At 42.7% G+C, this 17853-nt stretch overlaps 2 protein-coding genes across 2 annotated transcripts; both read right to left on the bottom strand.

The window, feature by feature from the left end:
- Nucleotides 1-702: 702 nt before the first annotated feature.
- Nucleotides 703-1784, bottom strand: nppb (natriuretic peptide B). The gene is made up of 3 exons (XM_020585299.1): nt 1656-1784; nt 973-1243; nt 703-780 (listed from the first exon to the last, which is right to left on the bottom strand). The coding sequence occupies exons 1-3, from the start codon at nt 1764-1766 to the stop codon at nt 770-772; spliced, it is 393 nt and encodes a 130-aa protein (XP_020440955.1). The 5' UTR covers nt 1767-1784; the 3' UTR covers nt 703-769.
- Nucleotides 1785-4273: 2489 nt separating this feature from the next.
- On the bottom strand, nt 4274-5657 carry nppal (natriuretic peptide A-like). Its single transcript, XM_020585296.1, has 3 exons — nt 5386-5657; nt 4892-5202; nt 4274-4469 (listed from the first exon to the last, which is right to left on the bottom strand). Exons 1-2 carry the CDS (start codon nt 5467-5469, stop codon nt 4894-4896), a joined length of 393 nt encoding a protein of 130 aa, XP_020440952.1. The 5' UTR covers nt 5470-5657; the 3' UTR covers nt 4274-4469; nt 4892-4893.
- Nucleotides 5658-17853: the final 12196 nt, after the last annotated feature.

Raw genomic sequence — 17853 nt, 5'->3', positions numbered from 1 at the left:
CAAGGGAGGGATGAGCCGTACTGTGCATATGTACGTCAAAACTCTTTAGCCACTCCAAAGATTGTCTAACGTAATTACTTTCTTACATCTGTGTAATCTGATTGCATTAATTAGATGAGTTGCCAAAGGCCTTTTCAAATTGTGGCTCATAACAAGAAAATGTTGTTGAGGTACAGTAAACAGCTGATACTGTAAAACCCATGAAACCCTTGATGTGCAGATGTTACCAGATGTTACTGCTTCTCTGGTATGTAAACACAACCCTGATGTTACAGAGGTCTACATTTTACATCAATAAGTCCCCTTATTTACAGCAGACCCCTGCGCCAAGCTACCATGTCCTGGATCAATGCATCTGCTGAAAGTGGCGAGAGGGAACTGACGTCAGCCTCCATCGTATCGCTGGTAAGACAGCCAGATGTCAGAGTAACCGAGCGTTACTGGAATTAATAACTGTAACATCATTTCTGAATTTCAAACTGAAAACCCTCCTGAAAAGTGGCCATTTGTTGTATAGCTGCACATTATAATGTGTGTGTGTGTGTGTGTGTGTGTGTAGTGATGCTCAAGCAGCCCTCGGCTCAGTGGTGCACATTGTAAACATTTATTAGAACACTGAACAGTACATAAAGAACAATGTCACATCCAAATTTAAATAAATAAGCCACAAACAATAATCAATAAATATCAGTAAATAAATAGCCTTCACATAAAAATATCTTCGGTAGAGACGTTGCAGTTCCAGAATTTCCATGGTAAGACTTCATCTTTACTTTGGCTCTGCAAGAGAACACGACAACAGCTCTGTTATAGATATTCACATGTTCTTTAATTTGAGAGTTCATGGTAAACTAAACTCACATTTGATATATTATCAGAATTAAAACCATTTTAAAGACACTATGAGGAGAAAAACCCCAACTGGAGCCATTGTTGGCGGTTCATCTTACAGCTGTTGTTGGTGTAACTTACTGAATTTGCCGACTGTGTTGCAGCCCAGCGAGCTCATGGAGCCTATTCTGTCCAAGCGTCGACCAAAGCAGCCAGAGGGTTTTTTGGACACATCGTTTCGGATGCTCTTCAGGTTCTTGGCTGAGAGAAACTCCCTGATCACAGCCTCGTCCAGTCCAGTCTGGAGCTGCTGTGCGTCTTCTGCCTTCTCCAGATCATTCACCTCTGAGGGGACTCTCTGGTCCACCTGAGTCTGCTCTGAAAGGGACTCCTCTAGTCTGTGTAGGAGCACCTGCAGCAGACACACAGACATAAGCTGGGTTAGCGTTTACAGGAAGGGCTCTCAAATACATCTGGTAGCACCTCTCAGCACACAAGCAGAAGAATTCAGAATCATTTTTACAGGACAGGCAGAAAGTATATTGTCAAGCACTTTTTACATGTACTATTTGCTCAGAGTGTCGGTTTATTTTCATTAGAGTCCCATTAATTCACATATGGTCCCAGAGCTTCATGTAAAACGCTTCTGAATGAAACATCTTCATACAAGCTGAGATATCTGATGTTTGATACAGTGAATGAAATGAAAATGTTTGTCCCATCTCACTGGTGAGTTCCTAAAATGTCCACGAGGCCCGATGGTGGAGCCCTAAAACTCCAACTTTCCACACCCAAGTTTCAGAATCACTTATTTGGAGGCTCACCTTTAAGACGTCCATGTCAGTGTCGGTCAAGCTGGTGCTGATGGGAAATGTGCTGACCAGCTGCAGGTTTAAGATGAGGAGGCCACAGAGGGAAATGAAAGACAGATGCATGTTTGTCTGTGAGTTCTTCCTGATCCTATCAATGGCTGGATGGCTGATCTTGGGCTTCTTTGCCTGGCAGCTGTTTGGATGCTGGAATCCACAGTGGCACCCTCTGCTCTTTTATACTGAAGCTGGACACATGCAGGTATGCCAGGAATTGAGCTGGCGTTCCTGACACCTGATTCTGATAACAGGAGCTATCGGAAACGGCTCCTTTTAAAGCCTTGTCTCTCAGATATGGAGCATTCATATGACATAGCTGCTTCCATATGCTACTTTGTTACTCCTACCCCACTCTACACAGGACATTGTTGTCACTCGCTTCCTGGAAGTAGTAAACTAGCAGAGGGTGACAGTGTTACTAAATTGAGGCGTGTACGTGATAATGGTGGGGTAGCCTGCTGGTTCGAGACCAGCCTTCAGTGTGAGGATCCAAATTTGGGACGTGTTTACACAAACATTCACAAAGTGCAGCGGGGGGACAGCGCCACAGGGGCAAAATGTTGCAGCACTGTATAAAAGAAAAGGCTGTGACCTCTGACCTCACTAGGAGACATCGCATCACATTAAGATTACAGCCTGAATCAGTTGTAATAAAAATATGAAGGCTGCACTAATAATATTTTACATCAACAATGGATCAAATGACTAGCGATAATGTAAAACATGTCACGGAGAACTCTCATTCACTCTGCAGGTTTTACGCCTCCATGCTGGCGGGTTGTATGTCTGTCCTTCTGCCCGGCCCATTCTTGTGAACGCAGTATCGCAGGAACGCCTTGAGGAAATCTGTTCAAATTTGTGACAAATGTCCAGTTGGAATCGAGGATGAACTGATTAGAGTTTGGTGGTCAAAGGTCAGAGGTCAAGGTCACAATGACCTCACATCTCTCCCTTCCCCATGAATTTGACTGTTCCTGTTCATCAATCAGTGGAGACAAAGACCCATCATTAAAGTGGACTGGGCTGCCTATGTCAGAGGACCAGGAGACAGTGAGTATTGATGCTCCAATCTGTTAAAATTGGTCTCTGCATACTAAAAGATTTAATACAAGAAGAAAACACAAATAAAAACTTGTGACATTAGTGTAAACAACGTGTCTGAGCTGCCACCAGGACACTCGTTTACTTAATTCAAAGTACTAATATCACAATTGGAAATACTCCAATACTCCAGTCCTGTATTTAACATTCTACCTGTAGTAAATGAATATTAGCTAAGTGTATTTAAAGAATCGAATGTAAAAGCAGATCTTTACTGATATATTTTTAGTTTATAAGCATTCAGGATTTTACTGTTGTATTTGGTCGAGGAGCCAGTTTAATCCAGGTGGGAACAAAGTACTGCAACACAAATCTGTTTTCATCTTTTGGAGTTTTCTCTTATCTGTACTTTTGTTAATGAGGTACCAGATCACGTGACCTCTGTTAGAAGTTTAGAGGACAAACTCTGGTGGAAATCATAGACACCTGAAACGTGGTAAGGAGACACAAACAGTTTGATTTACGCAGAGCCACTGGCTCACAGGCTTCTCATGTGATGTTAGTATGAGACATGTAAACATAAGTGACCACTACAGGGTCAGAACTGTACTGACAAAACTACCATCGAATTTAAATACCTCAGAATTTGTGTAAATGGCAGGAAGACGTTTAAAATGTACCAATAAACTCGCCGTGGAAACGCGTCTCTTCACTTTATTCTTGTGATTAATTTTATGCTTTAAAATAATGAAACTGAAATTGTTTGATCAGTGCCAGCAACCAGCTGCTGGTAAGAGACTAAACACGTTAATGCAGACGTGGATCGAGCCTCAGAGAAGCTTTACGCACACGCCTGAAGTTCGGACACTGCAGGATACAGAGCCTTCCAGCTGGTCCCGCAGGCAGAACCGTCGAACCAAACCCTTCTCACAGAGCTGCAGCGTCAGTTTTCTATGCTTGTATGTGGACCTCTAACACGACTGGCACTGAACCTCTTGTTGTTAACGAGTGCCATCTGGATTTCTGTAGCTCCATCATCACGCAGAGACTCTGACATTTGCACAATCTGTTTCTCCTCCTGCATGCGCCGGAGCCGCTGTTGCTCGTTATCTTTCATAATACAGCATCTCACCAGTCGTCAGTCATATTACTCGTTTTGTCTTGTTTATGAGGCCAAAACGTGGCTTTGAAGACATAGAGCTACGTTGTTCATGGATATAAGCAGATTAAAATATCACCACGAAGAAGCTAAATGTGTCCATTCTCAAGTCTCTTTCCAACCAAACAGCTCAGACTGAACAAATAACTGCAGACATCTGGAGATAAAAAGTAAAAAAAAATAATAAATTATCAACTGTTCCTCATCTAAAACCGATTTATTTAACGTGCATATAATGTGACAGTGCTCCTTTGTTTCAACGGTGCCACAAAAAGGAACAAATTCAATCTCAGACTCTATTAGGCAAAATAATTATTTTACTAGAATACAATCTATTACAAGGACACTCTATCCAAGAAATAATACAAAATAATAAATACATTTACAACTATTTATTAACAGCTCACATATGAAACAGGGAATCACAGTTCTGAAGGAGAACCACGCACAGGAGAGACTGCAGGACCCGCACAGGGAAGTGCTGCTCAAAGCTTCGTGCGCGCCAGAGGAGCCCCGGTGTTGGCGAGCACGCTGATGTGAAGATGGGAAAACCCCGGAGTCGTCCGCCCCTGTGGACAGAAGCACGTCGCTACAGGTTAACCCGGATTCTTCCATATAAATCAGATGAATTATAATCAGTTGATACTGATGGATTATTAAAACGGTTTTCATGTTAAATCTCAAATAGTAAAGTTGTTGTGTGCAGCATTACGTTCAATGTGTGAGCTCAAACATTAAGACGTCTTTTTGTGTCTACTGAACGAATAATAACTACACAATAACTACACAGTAACTACAGGCTCGTTTCACTCTGCAGAGCTATTTCACACCCGAGTGTAAAAAGAACTTTGCATGTTATATGAAATAACTGCACATTCGAGGCTCTATTTAGCTCTGCATGTAGGTTACAAACTAAATTTAGCCAGTGTTGCAATTGCCAAAAATGAATGAAACCAGGATTTGATCCGTGTCCGCGGTCCCTGATTCCCACCTTTAGCAGCCCAGGCCGCTGAATGAGCCGATCCTCTCTAGCCGGACCCCGAAGCAGCTCCGCAGCCCGCCCTTCTTGGGCCGGTTCCACGAGCGCTTGGAGGTCCTCCTGAGGTCCTTGAAGAGTCGCGCCACGACGTTTTCCTTAGCCGCCAGCGCCGAGTTGCTGGGGTCGAACGAGTCCCACGGGTGCTCCTCTGAAGCTCCGAACACCGACTTGTCTGTGTTTGCATCTTTCCCCTCCACCTGCATCTCCTCCGAGGAGGAGAACGGCGCCGTGTTCATCTCGTCTTCTAAGAGCTGCTTCAGAGTCTGTGGGACAAAGTCAGAAACATGAACTTCTTCATCACAGTGGACTGTCCTAAAATATCCACCGCACAGCAAACTGCAGAGAGTTTGGCATCATCTGTAACACACTCTGCGTCTTCATGACACTTCAGTAAACAGTCACACATCACTGACATTTCACACCAGTTAAAGCGCAGGTGAACTTACCTGTAGATCAGACACAGGTTTGGCTCCAACGAAATTAAACAATACAAGCAGAGACAAACAGCACACGCAGATGTTTGGGTTCATTTTCTTTTGCAGCTTTTTAAAAGGACTTTTGCGCACACGTCAGTCCGTCCCTGCTCCTCTGTCTGGCTCTGCAGCGGCGACAGGTGTTGCCTTTATACACGAACTGATTCCGTCACAAGGCCTGGGAAAATTAACGAGCTGTGACTAATGCTCGTCCACGTGGGAGAACAGGCTAATTTGACTGCTGGAGATGGAGGCTGGAAGTGTTCACAGCTCCAAACTCCTCGGAAGCGTCACACGACAGGATTGAGAACTGAGGCTTCTAGATGTTTTATTGGTTTTATACTTTGTTCTCAAGCAACTGGCAACCAGTAGTGGAAAGTAACTAAGTACATTTACTTAAGCACTTTTCGTACTTGAGTGTTGCCATTTTATTACTTTACTCCTTCTCAACTACTTGGTACTTTTTACTCAGCATGTATTTACCAGCTTCAGTTGCAGATGTAACAAACATAACCAACTAATAAACTGTGAAGTTATGGATGAAGGCACCTGGCAACTAAACGGTGGTTAAAATGAGCCTCACCTTTACCAGCTGCAACATTAGTGATGTTTACTGCATCTATGTTTGTGAACCAATAATGGAATCACAGATGGATCCCTGAATGGGCCTACTGGGCACCGGACCAAAGGCCCAACGGGTCAGCGGGGCTTGGAGCACAAAACTGTCAAGGGACGGTTACTTTTCTGTTCTGATGATTACAAAAAGCTCAAAAATGAGAAAAACATAGATGGAAAAGAACTAGGGTGGCACAGTGGTTAGCGCTGTCATCTCACAGAAGGTTCTAGGTTTGAGCCCCGGCTGAATATATAGTATACTTATTTTAATACTTGGTCCCTTGTATTTCAGTCTGATGCTTGGTGCTGTGGTTTCGGTCATCACTGCTGTTGCTACTGGATACCTGAATTTCCTTCAGGAGCAATAACATATCTATCTATCTTGTCCTGCTTTGCTGAGTGTAAACATCAGCTGCTCAAAGGGCCAGGCGCTGTCATTTTTCCCTGTCTCATACCTCACAAACACTAATTGGACTCATATGCACACCTGGAAAGTCCAGAGATGTGACTCGGTGGAGCCAGTGAAAATTAAGATTAATTCCTAGTTTGCCTGATTGCGGTGTGTGTGTGTGTGTGTGTGTGTGCTTGTCTTGTGTTTGTACTGTTGTTACCTCCATCCCCACCCCCAGACTATCCTGCCACCACCCAGACAGGGACCAGGGGTAAACGATGAGCGATTAGCCCTGGACCCTGTGAAGCTGAGTGCACTGTGTGGAGGAGGATGGCAGATAATTGACATTTCACCAGCGTCTCAACCGGAGAGCTATCATATGAAATTGACTCAGGCCTCAGGGCAGCAGTGATTGTTCCACATGTTTATTTATGGAAAGAATCTGTTGTGATACTGTCACACAGATGTGGCCAAAATGCTTTCGGATCATAAAGTGACACACTCGAGTTTTCCTGTTTTGTTGTCCAGTGTTTTTTAATCGGCCATGATGTTTTGCTAAACTTAACCATGTAGTTTTTGTGTACTAACAGAAGTGGGATAACACTGCTGCGTAATGAAAACCCAGAGCATCTTATATTAACGCCAAAGGAACCCTTTAGCATCAGTATGAGACGCAAAAGGTTCTTGAATTATTGTAAGTATTTGGCGCCCTGGGAATGTGCTGACTCAGCAGTGAACACTATTTGTTAAACCTACTGTACCTAACGTCATTTCAGCCTTGAGGGTCTAGTGAAACCTAAAACAAACTGACACCATAAGCTGCTCCTAACCACCCTTTGCCCCTCCCATCACATCCTGTTTCCTAGCAACAACATGAACTACAGATGCCTGGTTGGGACAAACTGATCAGAACACAACCTACAGTTTGAAGCTAGTGTTAGCTGGCTAACCATAAATGTGTCAGTCCAGTAGAATGCTCTGGTTACTGCTGAGAGACACCACGTCCTGTCCCACTGTCACTGGGTTTATCAGACACTGTGTGAAATCTGAGTTAATGCAGCTTTAAAAGGAAGCTTCAACGCTACACTGTAAAATCTCTATGGCAGGTGAAAGTCTAACATCATCACTACAGTAAATATCCAAGCATCATCAGCTTGTACCTAACGATCAATATCACTGATGTGGTTTGAAAAGGACATTTTTATTGGCTCAAGGTGGATGATTTGGACTATTCATTTACAGTTGGATAATTTAATCTAAAGCAGTGAAGCATGCTTCATTAAACATGTTTTGCAGTAAAATCTTAATTTGTAAAGTAAATATTAACCATAGGTATTAAATAAATATAGCGTAGTAAACAGTACAGTATTTCTGACTGAGCAGGGGGCTGAAGGGCTGCATCGCTCAGCTTGGTAGACTGTCTGACATTTAAACCTCTTAACTGTCACTGAGATGAGGAGCGTGCAGTCCATCCTCACACCGATTCCCCTCAATTAAAAGCTTTAATTAGAACATAAGCGTCTCATCATCTAAACAACTGAGGTAAACAACTGACGTTGGTACTGTTACATCAGACAACACAGCAGTGGTTCCCGAGGCTCGTCCTTCAGGAGGAACTCCCCACTGAAATGGTGGAACTGTTTACCAGAAATGACTGAATTAACAAAATGGAAATGATGAGAATGACTTTTTTCTTTCCATGATTGCACATTTTCCTATTTTGAATGTACCACTTTCATTTTATTTTTTATGTTGCCTTACAAAATTCACTGACTGCCTCTGTACCGGAGTCAAACTCCTTGTGTGTTTAAACAGACCTGACCAATAAAGCTGATTGTGATTCTGAGAACGCAGAGTAAACATGGTTTGTAGTGTCATGGTTCTAATGTCACTTGATGGGCTGGTCCCAGAGAGAAATCCTGTACCTCCAGAGGATGAGTCCCACTTTTCCTCTAGTGCAGTTTTGGCTCCATGCAGGACCCGTCAGGTTCTGGCCAAGTTCCTCAGGTCTAGTTCTAATTACTGAACACATCACTTTTGGTTTGGTTTCTCCCAGTGACACGTTGCTGCTTGTCAATACAGCCAAGAATGTTTTGTAAAATGACTTGCATATTACTAGTGTAACAGACTCTCTGTATTTACTACATACATTCTACATGCGCATATTTAAGATCAGAATTCTCTTGAACAGCCTGTGATTCCTTGTTAAAGAGTCCAGCAGCTCCCTGGGTCAGACCACACCATCAATGGTCATAACAGAACATTTCAGATCGTGTATGAACTCAGAAGACATGTTGATGATGGTTTCGGCACATGTGAATTCTGCTGAAACATCCAGACATCGGTTCAGACTATCACTGAACCATTATGTGCATGATGAACTGCTGTGACAGTGGTCGTACAAGGCTGCAGTGTTTGGTCTTACAGGAAAATGACTTGGTTTTTGTTGAAATACTAGCCTATTTGATGCTATAAGATCTGTAAAAAGCATAGTCTCCTCACATCACTATTTTAATATATAGTAAACACTGGGTCAGGGGGAAAAGCGTAATATAAAAGATGGTGCTCATAGTTACAAACACATCAGTGTCTGCAACTCTGCAATTACTGTATGTTTAACCACTAACTATCTGAACTCTGTTATATGCCTACATCAAGAAAAATACACTTCAAGCTCCAATAATAACTCTAATGATCAGAATTCAGTTGTTTTTGCTTCAATTTGAGACAAGACGTATCCATAGTGACTGGCGGATTCAACAGCCTGGATCTGAGCAACACAAATACTGCATCTAGGGATATTTCACTAGGGACACTCATCACTGAAGGAAACTGACTGATCAGAAATAACTAGCAGGAAACTCAACAGAATATAGAAACCAACATATGGAGGAATTACAACTGTACCAAAAGAAAGACAACCATCCCAGCTCATGCTTTTATTTAATAGCTGTAAGAGATAAATCTCTTTTTTATGCAACAATACAAAGTACATAACAGGTAGGACCGATTCTATGAAACAGAACAAGACTTAAAGAGAAAAAGGCCATAAATAATTTAATAATTAGTGATTTTGTGGTTTACTTACTGGATATTATAGCTTACTTTGCTTCTACAATGTGTTTTCAAATCATTACATCAGTCAATAAGGAGAGTTCAGGATTTAAAAAGGCGAGATATGGAAATGTTTTACCAGCAGCACCACCTGAGGCAGACACACCATGACGCACTGCTAGCATGCTAATGACTACACCAAGGATGGCAAAAACTCTGTCATGGTTATGACACTTTTCCCGACACTATTTGAACAGCAGGGAATGTTGCACTCGATAAGTGACAGAACAGAGCGAGATGCTCATCCTGTCAACGCCAGCCCAGCACCTCCACTCCTCGACAGATTATCTTATCAGCAACACACAGCTGGAGGAATCCTCAGCTGTCTGCCCTTAACCGGCTGCTCAAGCAGAGCGTCATTCAGCTTTTCACTGAAACATTACGAGTTTCACTGAAACGTTTACCTTTTACCTACTGATCATGTGATACGTGTGGCGAGTTCTTGCACTAAAGAACAGCAGAACTGTTTCATGGAATCCTCCTGGATTCTGTTCAAGGGCCTCCACTCTCTTGGAGGGGAATTTGTTTCACTGAGTCCTCTGAATAAAACCTTGTACAAAAGAATTGGTGAACTGGTCATTTCATGCATTCTACCAGTAGAAGCTGTTTTGTAGCATAACAGACTTTCCAGGATTATAATATATATTGACATTCTTCTATTTTCGGTAGATGGTGCTGGAGGACGACCATCTCAGGAGGTTCTCCATCAGTCAGGTCATGATGGTCGAGCGGCTGCACAGACACCACTGTGAGTGAAAGGTGGATGAAGCTGCTGGAGTTTGTCAAACTGTAGCTAAAGGATCTGAGAGAAGCAGGACAAAGACTCTCTGGTGTGAGACTGAACTTTGAGCACTGCTAACACTAGCTCTACAGTGAATTAAAAAAAAGAACTGCTGATGGGTCTTTCTTTTCCTTTTCATTTTGACTTTTTTCTCTCTCTGACCTTCCTTTAGCCTGCAGTGTATTACCTGTATCATTTCCATCTACTGGCAATCATTGACAACCTGCCAAAATTAGCAGTCAAAACTTCCCTGTGTAAGCAGTAAGGCAGCTCCAGGTGACTTGTTAACTGTCAATAAAGATGTAAAGTTTGAGACATTGCAGGTTTATGGTTATTTCTGAGCCGCTCATACTGAAGGGATTCCATGTAGGCCTAATCATTTTCCTGTAACAAGACCATTCATTAGTTGCAGAATGGGAAGATCAGAGGAAGGCGAGGTCCTACTGAAGTGACATTTGGAAGGGTCAGGGAGGAAACGATGGTCTTAGTTGCACCATGTCTTCCGTTCTCCCTGTTTAATGTCTTCCTACTCTGTTTATCAGTGGCTCTATCCACTTATCCCTGAGGGTCTGAAACCTCTGATGCAGCATTCAAACTATCACACAAACCGAAAAACACGCCTACAGGCAATTTAGACTTTTCACTTCACTTGTGGGAGGAAACACACACGAGTGAAGGACATTAACAGAAAGCACCCAGACAGCTTGGCTGGGATTAATCTTTGAGCTGTGCCACAAAACAGGTAGCATATTGTAGACATGCATTTTAATTCTTTAAATCATGTATAAAATTACTGACTTTCTGTTAATGTCCAGCCACCATAGCAGGCAACACATCTAGCACTTAAAGGTGCTGTAAACTCACTGTAGGTTCACCCTCGTGTACAGGTGGCGTTCAGAACTGAACACACTAATGATACAGAAGTGGTACACAACACGACAGCACAAACGTACAAAACAGCCAAAGTTTCCAGAGAACACTAAACATGGCGAACGTGACCAGATGCATTTGGAAAGTGTTAAATGTTGCTTTGGTTTGTGGCTCATTAAAATACCTAGATCGACTAACCATCAGTAGAAAATGAGCTAACGATGGGAAATGAGTTAAGCACCTTTGTTATCAGTCCGTGGATTGAATTTTTCACCATCCACATGGTTAGAAGAGTCTTGGGGGGATTCTACAGAAACATTCAGAAAACATTGTTTTAAAAACTGACACCACTAATAGTGATGGTGACTGAAATGTATGCTAAAACATAAGTTTTCATTTTTATGAAAAGAAATAACTACAACTTAATGTGATGCAGACACATTAATCTATTACTCCATTACATTCCTGTATGATGTACAGTGCACGTGTGGCAGCAGTAACTGCTGTCTGCATCTCATATGTTTGATACACCACACAGGGCTGCACTGTGCAAAAGAAGAAGCGCCCAGTAGTCTCAGTCGGTTACTTATATATAACTATATAGTTATATATATATAACTATAGTTGGCGGCGCTTTGTCAGTGTCTCTGCCGTCCACCTTGCTCGTGGCTGAAGCAGCAGCAGAACGTCGTCTTAACATTCATGACGTCCATCACACCGGCTGTCTGTTCCAGTCCTAGGCCGAGCTCAGATTCCCACACCATTCCATCACGCCCTCCCCTTCCCAGCGGCTGTGGAAACACTGGCAGATTGTAATTGTGACCCCCTCTAATGCCACCTTTACACAGATGAGGCTATTTTTGCACAGCGAGGATGGCGCTGCATATATTTTTCTTTAGTTCATGCTAAATTTAGCACAGATCACCTTAACAAATCAAGGAGCTGCTTTTTTCACTTGCCACTGCTCTTTGGTATTAGGAACTGGATCTGGGGATGGCATTTAATAATGTACAATAATATGTTTACAGATTAGTGTAGATATCCACCCATAGGCTATTAAATTGAGTTGTACAGCACTGCCAATTAGAATTTTATTGTGGCCTCTAATGAATGGAGTTGACAGGTGTGTCAGAGGCCTTAAATCTCATTAGTTGTGCCTTCAATGAACTGGAAACACGGTGCCCTACAATCATTTCACACTTTCCTTTGTGACATTTAAATTTTGTTTTTTTTTTCTCTTTACTTAGACAATTAAAACTCTCTCATCAAAAATCCCTGTTTTTGTGCACAAACCTTAAAATCTCAAAATAAAATGTACCCAGTAGGTTACTGCACCCAACTGTTTTGATTATGGGCATAAGTCACTTCTGAAATGTAGCTCTTTAAAATTTAAAACACAGACATTAGAGTATAAGAAAGACTGAGCCAGAGCTATAGAAGCAAAACCATGGTAGAACTGTATGTTTTGTGGAAAACACTTCAGAGCCACAGATTACACATACAGCCATAAAACTGTGAAACACCAATAAATGTATATGAAATATTACTCTCACTCCCTCTAAAACAGATATTATTCACACTGAGCAGGTCAGAAAAGAATCTATTTGATACTAAAATGTGAAACACAGGGATGTTATTAACATGGAAGCTGTTTTATATGACAAACTTTACTTTAGGAGGTTAATATTCAGACATGTGACAGATGAAAAGCCAAACCCACACCCAGTGGCCGGCAGAGCCTCGTCAGTGCTGGGAATAATCAGCTGATTAACCAGGGAGCCCTGCTGTTTGCATTTCCACTTTATTCTGGACTTTGACTGAGAACATACAGCAGAATGTTACAGACAAAGACCTGAATCAGTCCCCAGCTTCTATTCCATTCTCCCAGGCGGCAAAGCATCAAAACATGTTCCAGAGTGTAACTACATATGCCTCTAAGACACTGTTTGCACACAAATGCACAGAGCTGCTTACAACGTCATTAAAACCTCTTTAGCGCCCCCTTCCCCCACCGCTGGCATCCCGCTGTGCTCTGACAGATATCAATGGCATCACCTCAGGCTACCAGGACCCCCGCCGTCACTAGGCAACAACACACAAACAGAAAGCAACCCGGTGTCTACAGGAACATCTAGGCCACGCTCACTCACAAACAGCTTGCATCTAGAAGGTGAAGCAGCAAAGCGAAGACAAGGAGATGCCAGGAAGTGATGCTGAGTTTCTCCACAGAAACCTGATAACAATTATCTGTCCATATGAGCAGTCATGAAAGGACAGAGCTGTGGTTACACCTCTGAAGAGGATGAGAGAAATTCCAGAACATTCAAAGTCAGTCACAGCAGTGTCCTCAGCTGGATTCCCAACCAGGTCAACCGCCTCCAAGGGCACTACGCCTGTTGTGTGTCAAGTGGTTTGTGCTATAATCGTTTAATTCTTTGCATTGACTCCAGTCTGGTCAGCGTGTGCTGTGCCGACCTCACCAACTACACGCTCCCATCACATGGCTGCTCCACCAACTCAGCATTCACATCAATATCGTGTGTTTAACAGGAGAGCAGTGTGATTCCAGTGATTCCAGTCTTGTTTTGAGAACTGGGGACTGAAGAGGATAACAGACTGTTCATCATCATGTAACTCTGTGTACTTGTATAACGTACAGTACCCTGTGCAGGTAATGGGCTGCTTGCCTTGTTTGTATTTTACTGGAGCAGCCAGGCACCTCTGGATTTATTTTAACTTTAGTTTATTGGTAAGGCAGCCAGGTAGATGCTAAAATTATTGTTAAGATGCTTATTTTGTTACAATAACCCCTTTGATTGGTCAACACACTGGAATTCCCAGGGACTTATCAGACTTACAATCCCTGGTCACCTTTTAAACAATAAATGATTTTGTTCTGCACAGTCACATTAGTGTAATGTTGATTCGCCCAGTGTTTCAACATTTTTAACCAAAACTACCACACAACAAACCTGGGAGCAGGTGTCGGTGCAGGTATCCTACAGAGAGCTGCACCTTCTCCCAGTGCGACACGTCTGCGGCGCTCCTGCCTGAAGGTGTCACAGCTAATGGTGCATTCGGCTGCTTCTCATCAATTCAAAACACCTTCTGAAGTCAGACATGTCTGATTCATTTAGGAAGTTCACAGCAGGTTACAGTCAAACAGTAAACTCATAACATTTTTACTGACCAAGATTCACATTTGCTTCACTTTAACATGGTTAAACAACCAGCAGGGTCACGATAAATATCTATATTTACTCACAGTCCTCAATGGAAATATCAAGATGTCTTCAGCGCAATAAAGTGTTTATCATTTCAATTCCAATAATATTTACAATTTCATTAACCAATAAGGCATAAGAAGGTAAGCAAAGGTTATCACAAGTTGATCTTTAGGTTTTACACACACTATGCAAATGTGTATAGGAATGATAATATATTTTATGTTTTACACAAATAGTTGAATAACACCAGGAAGAAAACAATCAAACAAACAGCAGCAGAGAAGAGAAAGGAAAGGGAACCTATGCTCATGGTAATCAACACAAGACTGGCAGAGTACACTATGAACTAGTTCAGGAAACACAAGCTGGAGCTTTTGGAGTAGTGCCCACAGTCTGAAAAACATCTCAGAACCTGAAGTGATCTGCAGGAAGAGGCTGTGAATACAAAGACTGCTCTGCTACCAGGAGTCTGCAAGCTGCCAAGGAAGAGCCACTGAGCGCTGCCTTAGCAGGGTGTCCAAACCTTTGTTCAGGAAAGAATTACTGTTTAATTTTTACGGTGTATTGACACTTGAAGAGATCCTTGTTTTACAGTACATGCACGTCTGCTGCAGGGGTTGCATTTACTTCTTTCCACTTCTCCAACAACATGATCATCATGCAGAGTTTCCCAACCAACAACAGGATGTCCAAGGTGATTCTTCTGTGTATTCAACAGTCAGTGGGGAACACCTGCAGACTGATGGCTGTTCTATTTCACATGACTACTGAGCAGGTCAAATGGCTGCCATCACAGCAGGGCACATTTTCCTGGAAGAAATGAGATGATTGACCTGTTCCTTGAAGGTGTGTCTGCCTTTGTGCCTCACATTTGGACAAATTAACCAAGTAACGGCTGCTGTAATAGAGTCCAGTAAGCCAGACATCCAAACATGCTACCTCTCATTTAGCACCATTAAAAAGATGCTGTAAAAAGTCAACAAAGAAGAAAAACTAAAGGTGTGAGGAGAAGGCAGAGCGGCTGAGAAGGGCAGCGGTGCAGCCATCATGCCGTCCTCCCTTGTGACAGTTTTATTATAGGAGCTGGTATGCAACACAAGAGTCATTTTCCCTAATGATCTCGGCAGCCTCCCACACCTCAGGACAAGTGAGTGTGGCTGACATGAGTGGAGAGGGGAAGGGCGCAGGAGAAAGATAATACATACAGGAAGGAAAGAACAAAAGAAGACTGAACTGAAACCGATCCTCTGGCACGATATACCAATACTGTTACAATGTCTTTTAACAGTGGGGCTTTCTTAAACTTTACATATGATTCAATGGAAAAATAAGTCAAGTATCTGTCCAACAGTGATTGACAGTTCAGAGGGAATTACTTATTACTCTTTATTTACTCTACAAATGACTGTGGTTCAGAGGGAAGAGACGTCGTCTCCCAACTGAGAGTTGGAGGTTTGAATCTCGGTGCCTGCAGTCCACGTGTCGAAGTGTCCTTGAGCAAGACACTGAACCCCCCATTGCCCCTGATGGTTAGAGCCATTGGTTGAGTTGGCGCCGCAGATGGCTGCTTTGGTTCTGTACCAGAAACATATTCCTTGTGTGTAACATGCTTGGCCAAATAAAACTTGGTTATTAATAAATAAAACTTGAGGTGATAATCACTCAGTCTGCCGGGCTCACAGCCACATTCATCTCTCCCTCTCGTTTAATACAATCTCGTTTCATTTCAACTTGCTCATAACCAACAGCTATTAGCTTAACAAGCTTGTTCGGTTCACACAAACTGGTGGTGCATGATGGTCTCTGAGCAAAGCTGAAATTATCACCTCTCTGCAAGTTTATGCTGATTTATCTGGTGTTTTTGTCTTACGGACTTTTTACTGACTGAGGTTTTATTCCACATACAGGAACAAGCTTCACTTCACTTGATGCAAGAGAAAACGTTCGTCCTGTAGAGCGCTGAAAGGGTGTGCTGGATTTATAACATGACACAAAACGAGAGCATCGTAGTGAAATGCACAACGGTACAACAATCATTTTATCTCAGTTATTTTGTGTTCCAACTTCATAGTTGGAAATAAAATTTGATCATTCACCCAGCCCTAGTGTCTCATGAACACAAATGTCTTTGGCCCCAACATTTTCATTTTTAACAGTGAATTTAACTAATGAACCAATCAAATTCTTAATTACATGTCAGATTAAAATGACTTCAAACTGTCTAATTTCAAAACTTAAAGTGAGAGCAGGTCATCGGTGTTATGTGACCAAAGACATCGGAGGACAACTGTTCTACTTCTGAGTTGAAATGGACATTGTGACGGGAACAAGAGCAGAGGAGGTGAAAATGAAGACTGACCTCATCAGAGACAGTGTGTGTGTGTGTGGGGTGGGGGGGCTGTGAATTGAAACCTGAGGTGAGACAGTGAAGCAGATGAGTGAGACTGTGAGGGGGGTGTGGGATGCTTAAGGTGGGATACTGGTGGCCCATCCTAACTCCCATAGCTCAGCCCATTACATCTGACTTATTAAGGTCACTCCAGTGTGTAATTATAACACAGGCAAATGATAAGATCATCACAGGGGAGCAGACTGATGCTGCAGTCATGATGTTTACTCACTAGCACCAGATTTACTAACCTACAATTACACACAGCACGTTTCTATTCTTATCCAGCTAATCCAGGATAATGATAGAGACCTGCTTTTCACCTCTACACACATCTGCTCAGCCACTGTGCAGGCCACAGGATGATGCTTGGCTCCTGCCTGGATTAAACAGAGGTAAATGACAGCGTGGTATTCGTTTAGCCCAGGTTGAATGACCAGAGCCTCTCGGAAATCATTACACAGGGTTACTTATTGCAGTTGGGACATAAAGGGCCATAAATACTCGCCGATGTTGAGGAGAAGAATCCTCTGGTTAAAAATAAGTCGGCTATATAGTGACAAGTGAACATTTTGACTCTGTTTTTGTTTTTTGTGACAATGCAAAGTTGTCAGTCACTTCAGTAGCAAACATCATCTTCAAATCTGGGCTGAAGAGGCCTCTAGCTGCACAGCAGTAACCAGGCAGTAATGGCCAGTAACTACTGATGTGAAGCTCGTGCAGAGGTGACACTGATTTCCCTTTCCTGGCCAGGGGAGAGCGGAGACAGCTGGGCAAGGTGTAAAACCCAAATGGTAGGGGACACCAGACCATCTCATTCTGGGGGTAGATAAGATCATATGTAATCATAAACTCCATGGTAATATGCATCATACAGAGAAGGTTTGTTCCACTTACCGTGCCGCCATTGCTCAGATCCCCATGGAGTAGCTGGTCATGCTTTGTCAGATTCAAAAGACCTTGTGCCGTTCACTCCTGGGAATGGGGTGATCCAAGACCTGTGTCAACTCTGATGTAAATGCCCAAATACAAGGACAGATGCAGATTCAGTCAC

This window comes from Monopterus albus, unplaced genomic scaffold, assembly GCF_001952655.1.
Source record: "Monopterus albus unplaced genomic scaffold, M_albus_1.0 scaffold361.1, whole genome shotgun sequence".
NCBI lineage: Eukaryota > Metazoa > Chordata > Actinopteri > Synbranchiformes > Synbranchidae > Monopterus > Monopterus albus.
This window is presented reverse-complemented; position numbering and strand designations above follow the sequence as displayed.

What these genes read in the sequence shown, in the direction of transcription:
- nppal (XM_020585296.1), bottom strand. Translation starts at nt 5,469, where the DNA reads ATGAACCCAAACATCTGCGTGTGCTGTTTGTCTCTGCTTGTATTGTTT. An exon ending in AACCTGTGTCTGATCTACAG is followed by an intron (nt 5,203 to 5,385) that starts GTAAGTTCACCT and finishes TTTGTCCCACAG; the next exon opens with ACTCTGAAGCAGCTCTTAGA.
- nppb (XM_020585299.1), bottom strand. Translation starts at nt 1,766, where the DNA reads ATGCATCTGTCTTTCATTTCCCTCTGTGGCCTCCTCATCTTAAACCTG. An exon ending in CTGACATGGACGTCTTAAAG is followed by an intron (nt 1,244 to 1,655) that starts GTGAGCCTCCAA and finishes TGTCTGCTGCAG; the next exon opens with GTGCTCCTACACAGACTAGA.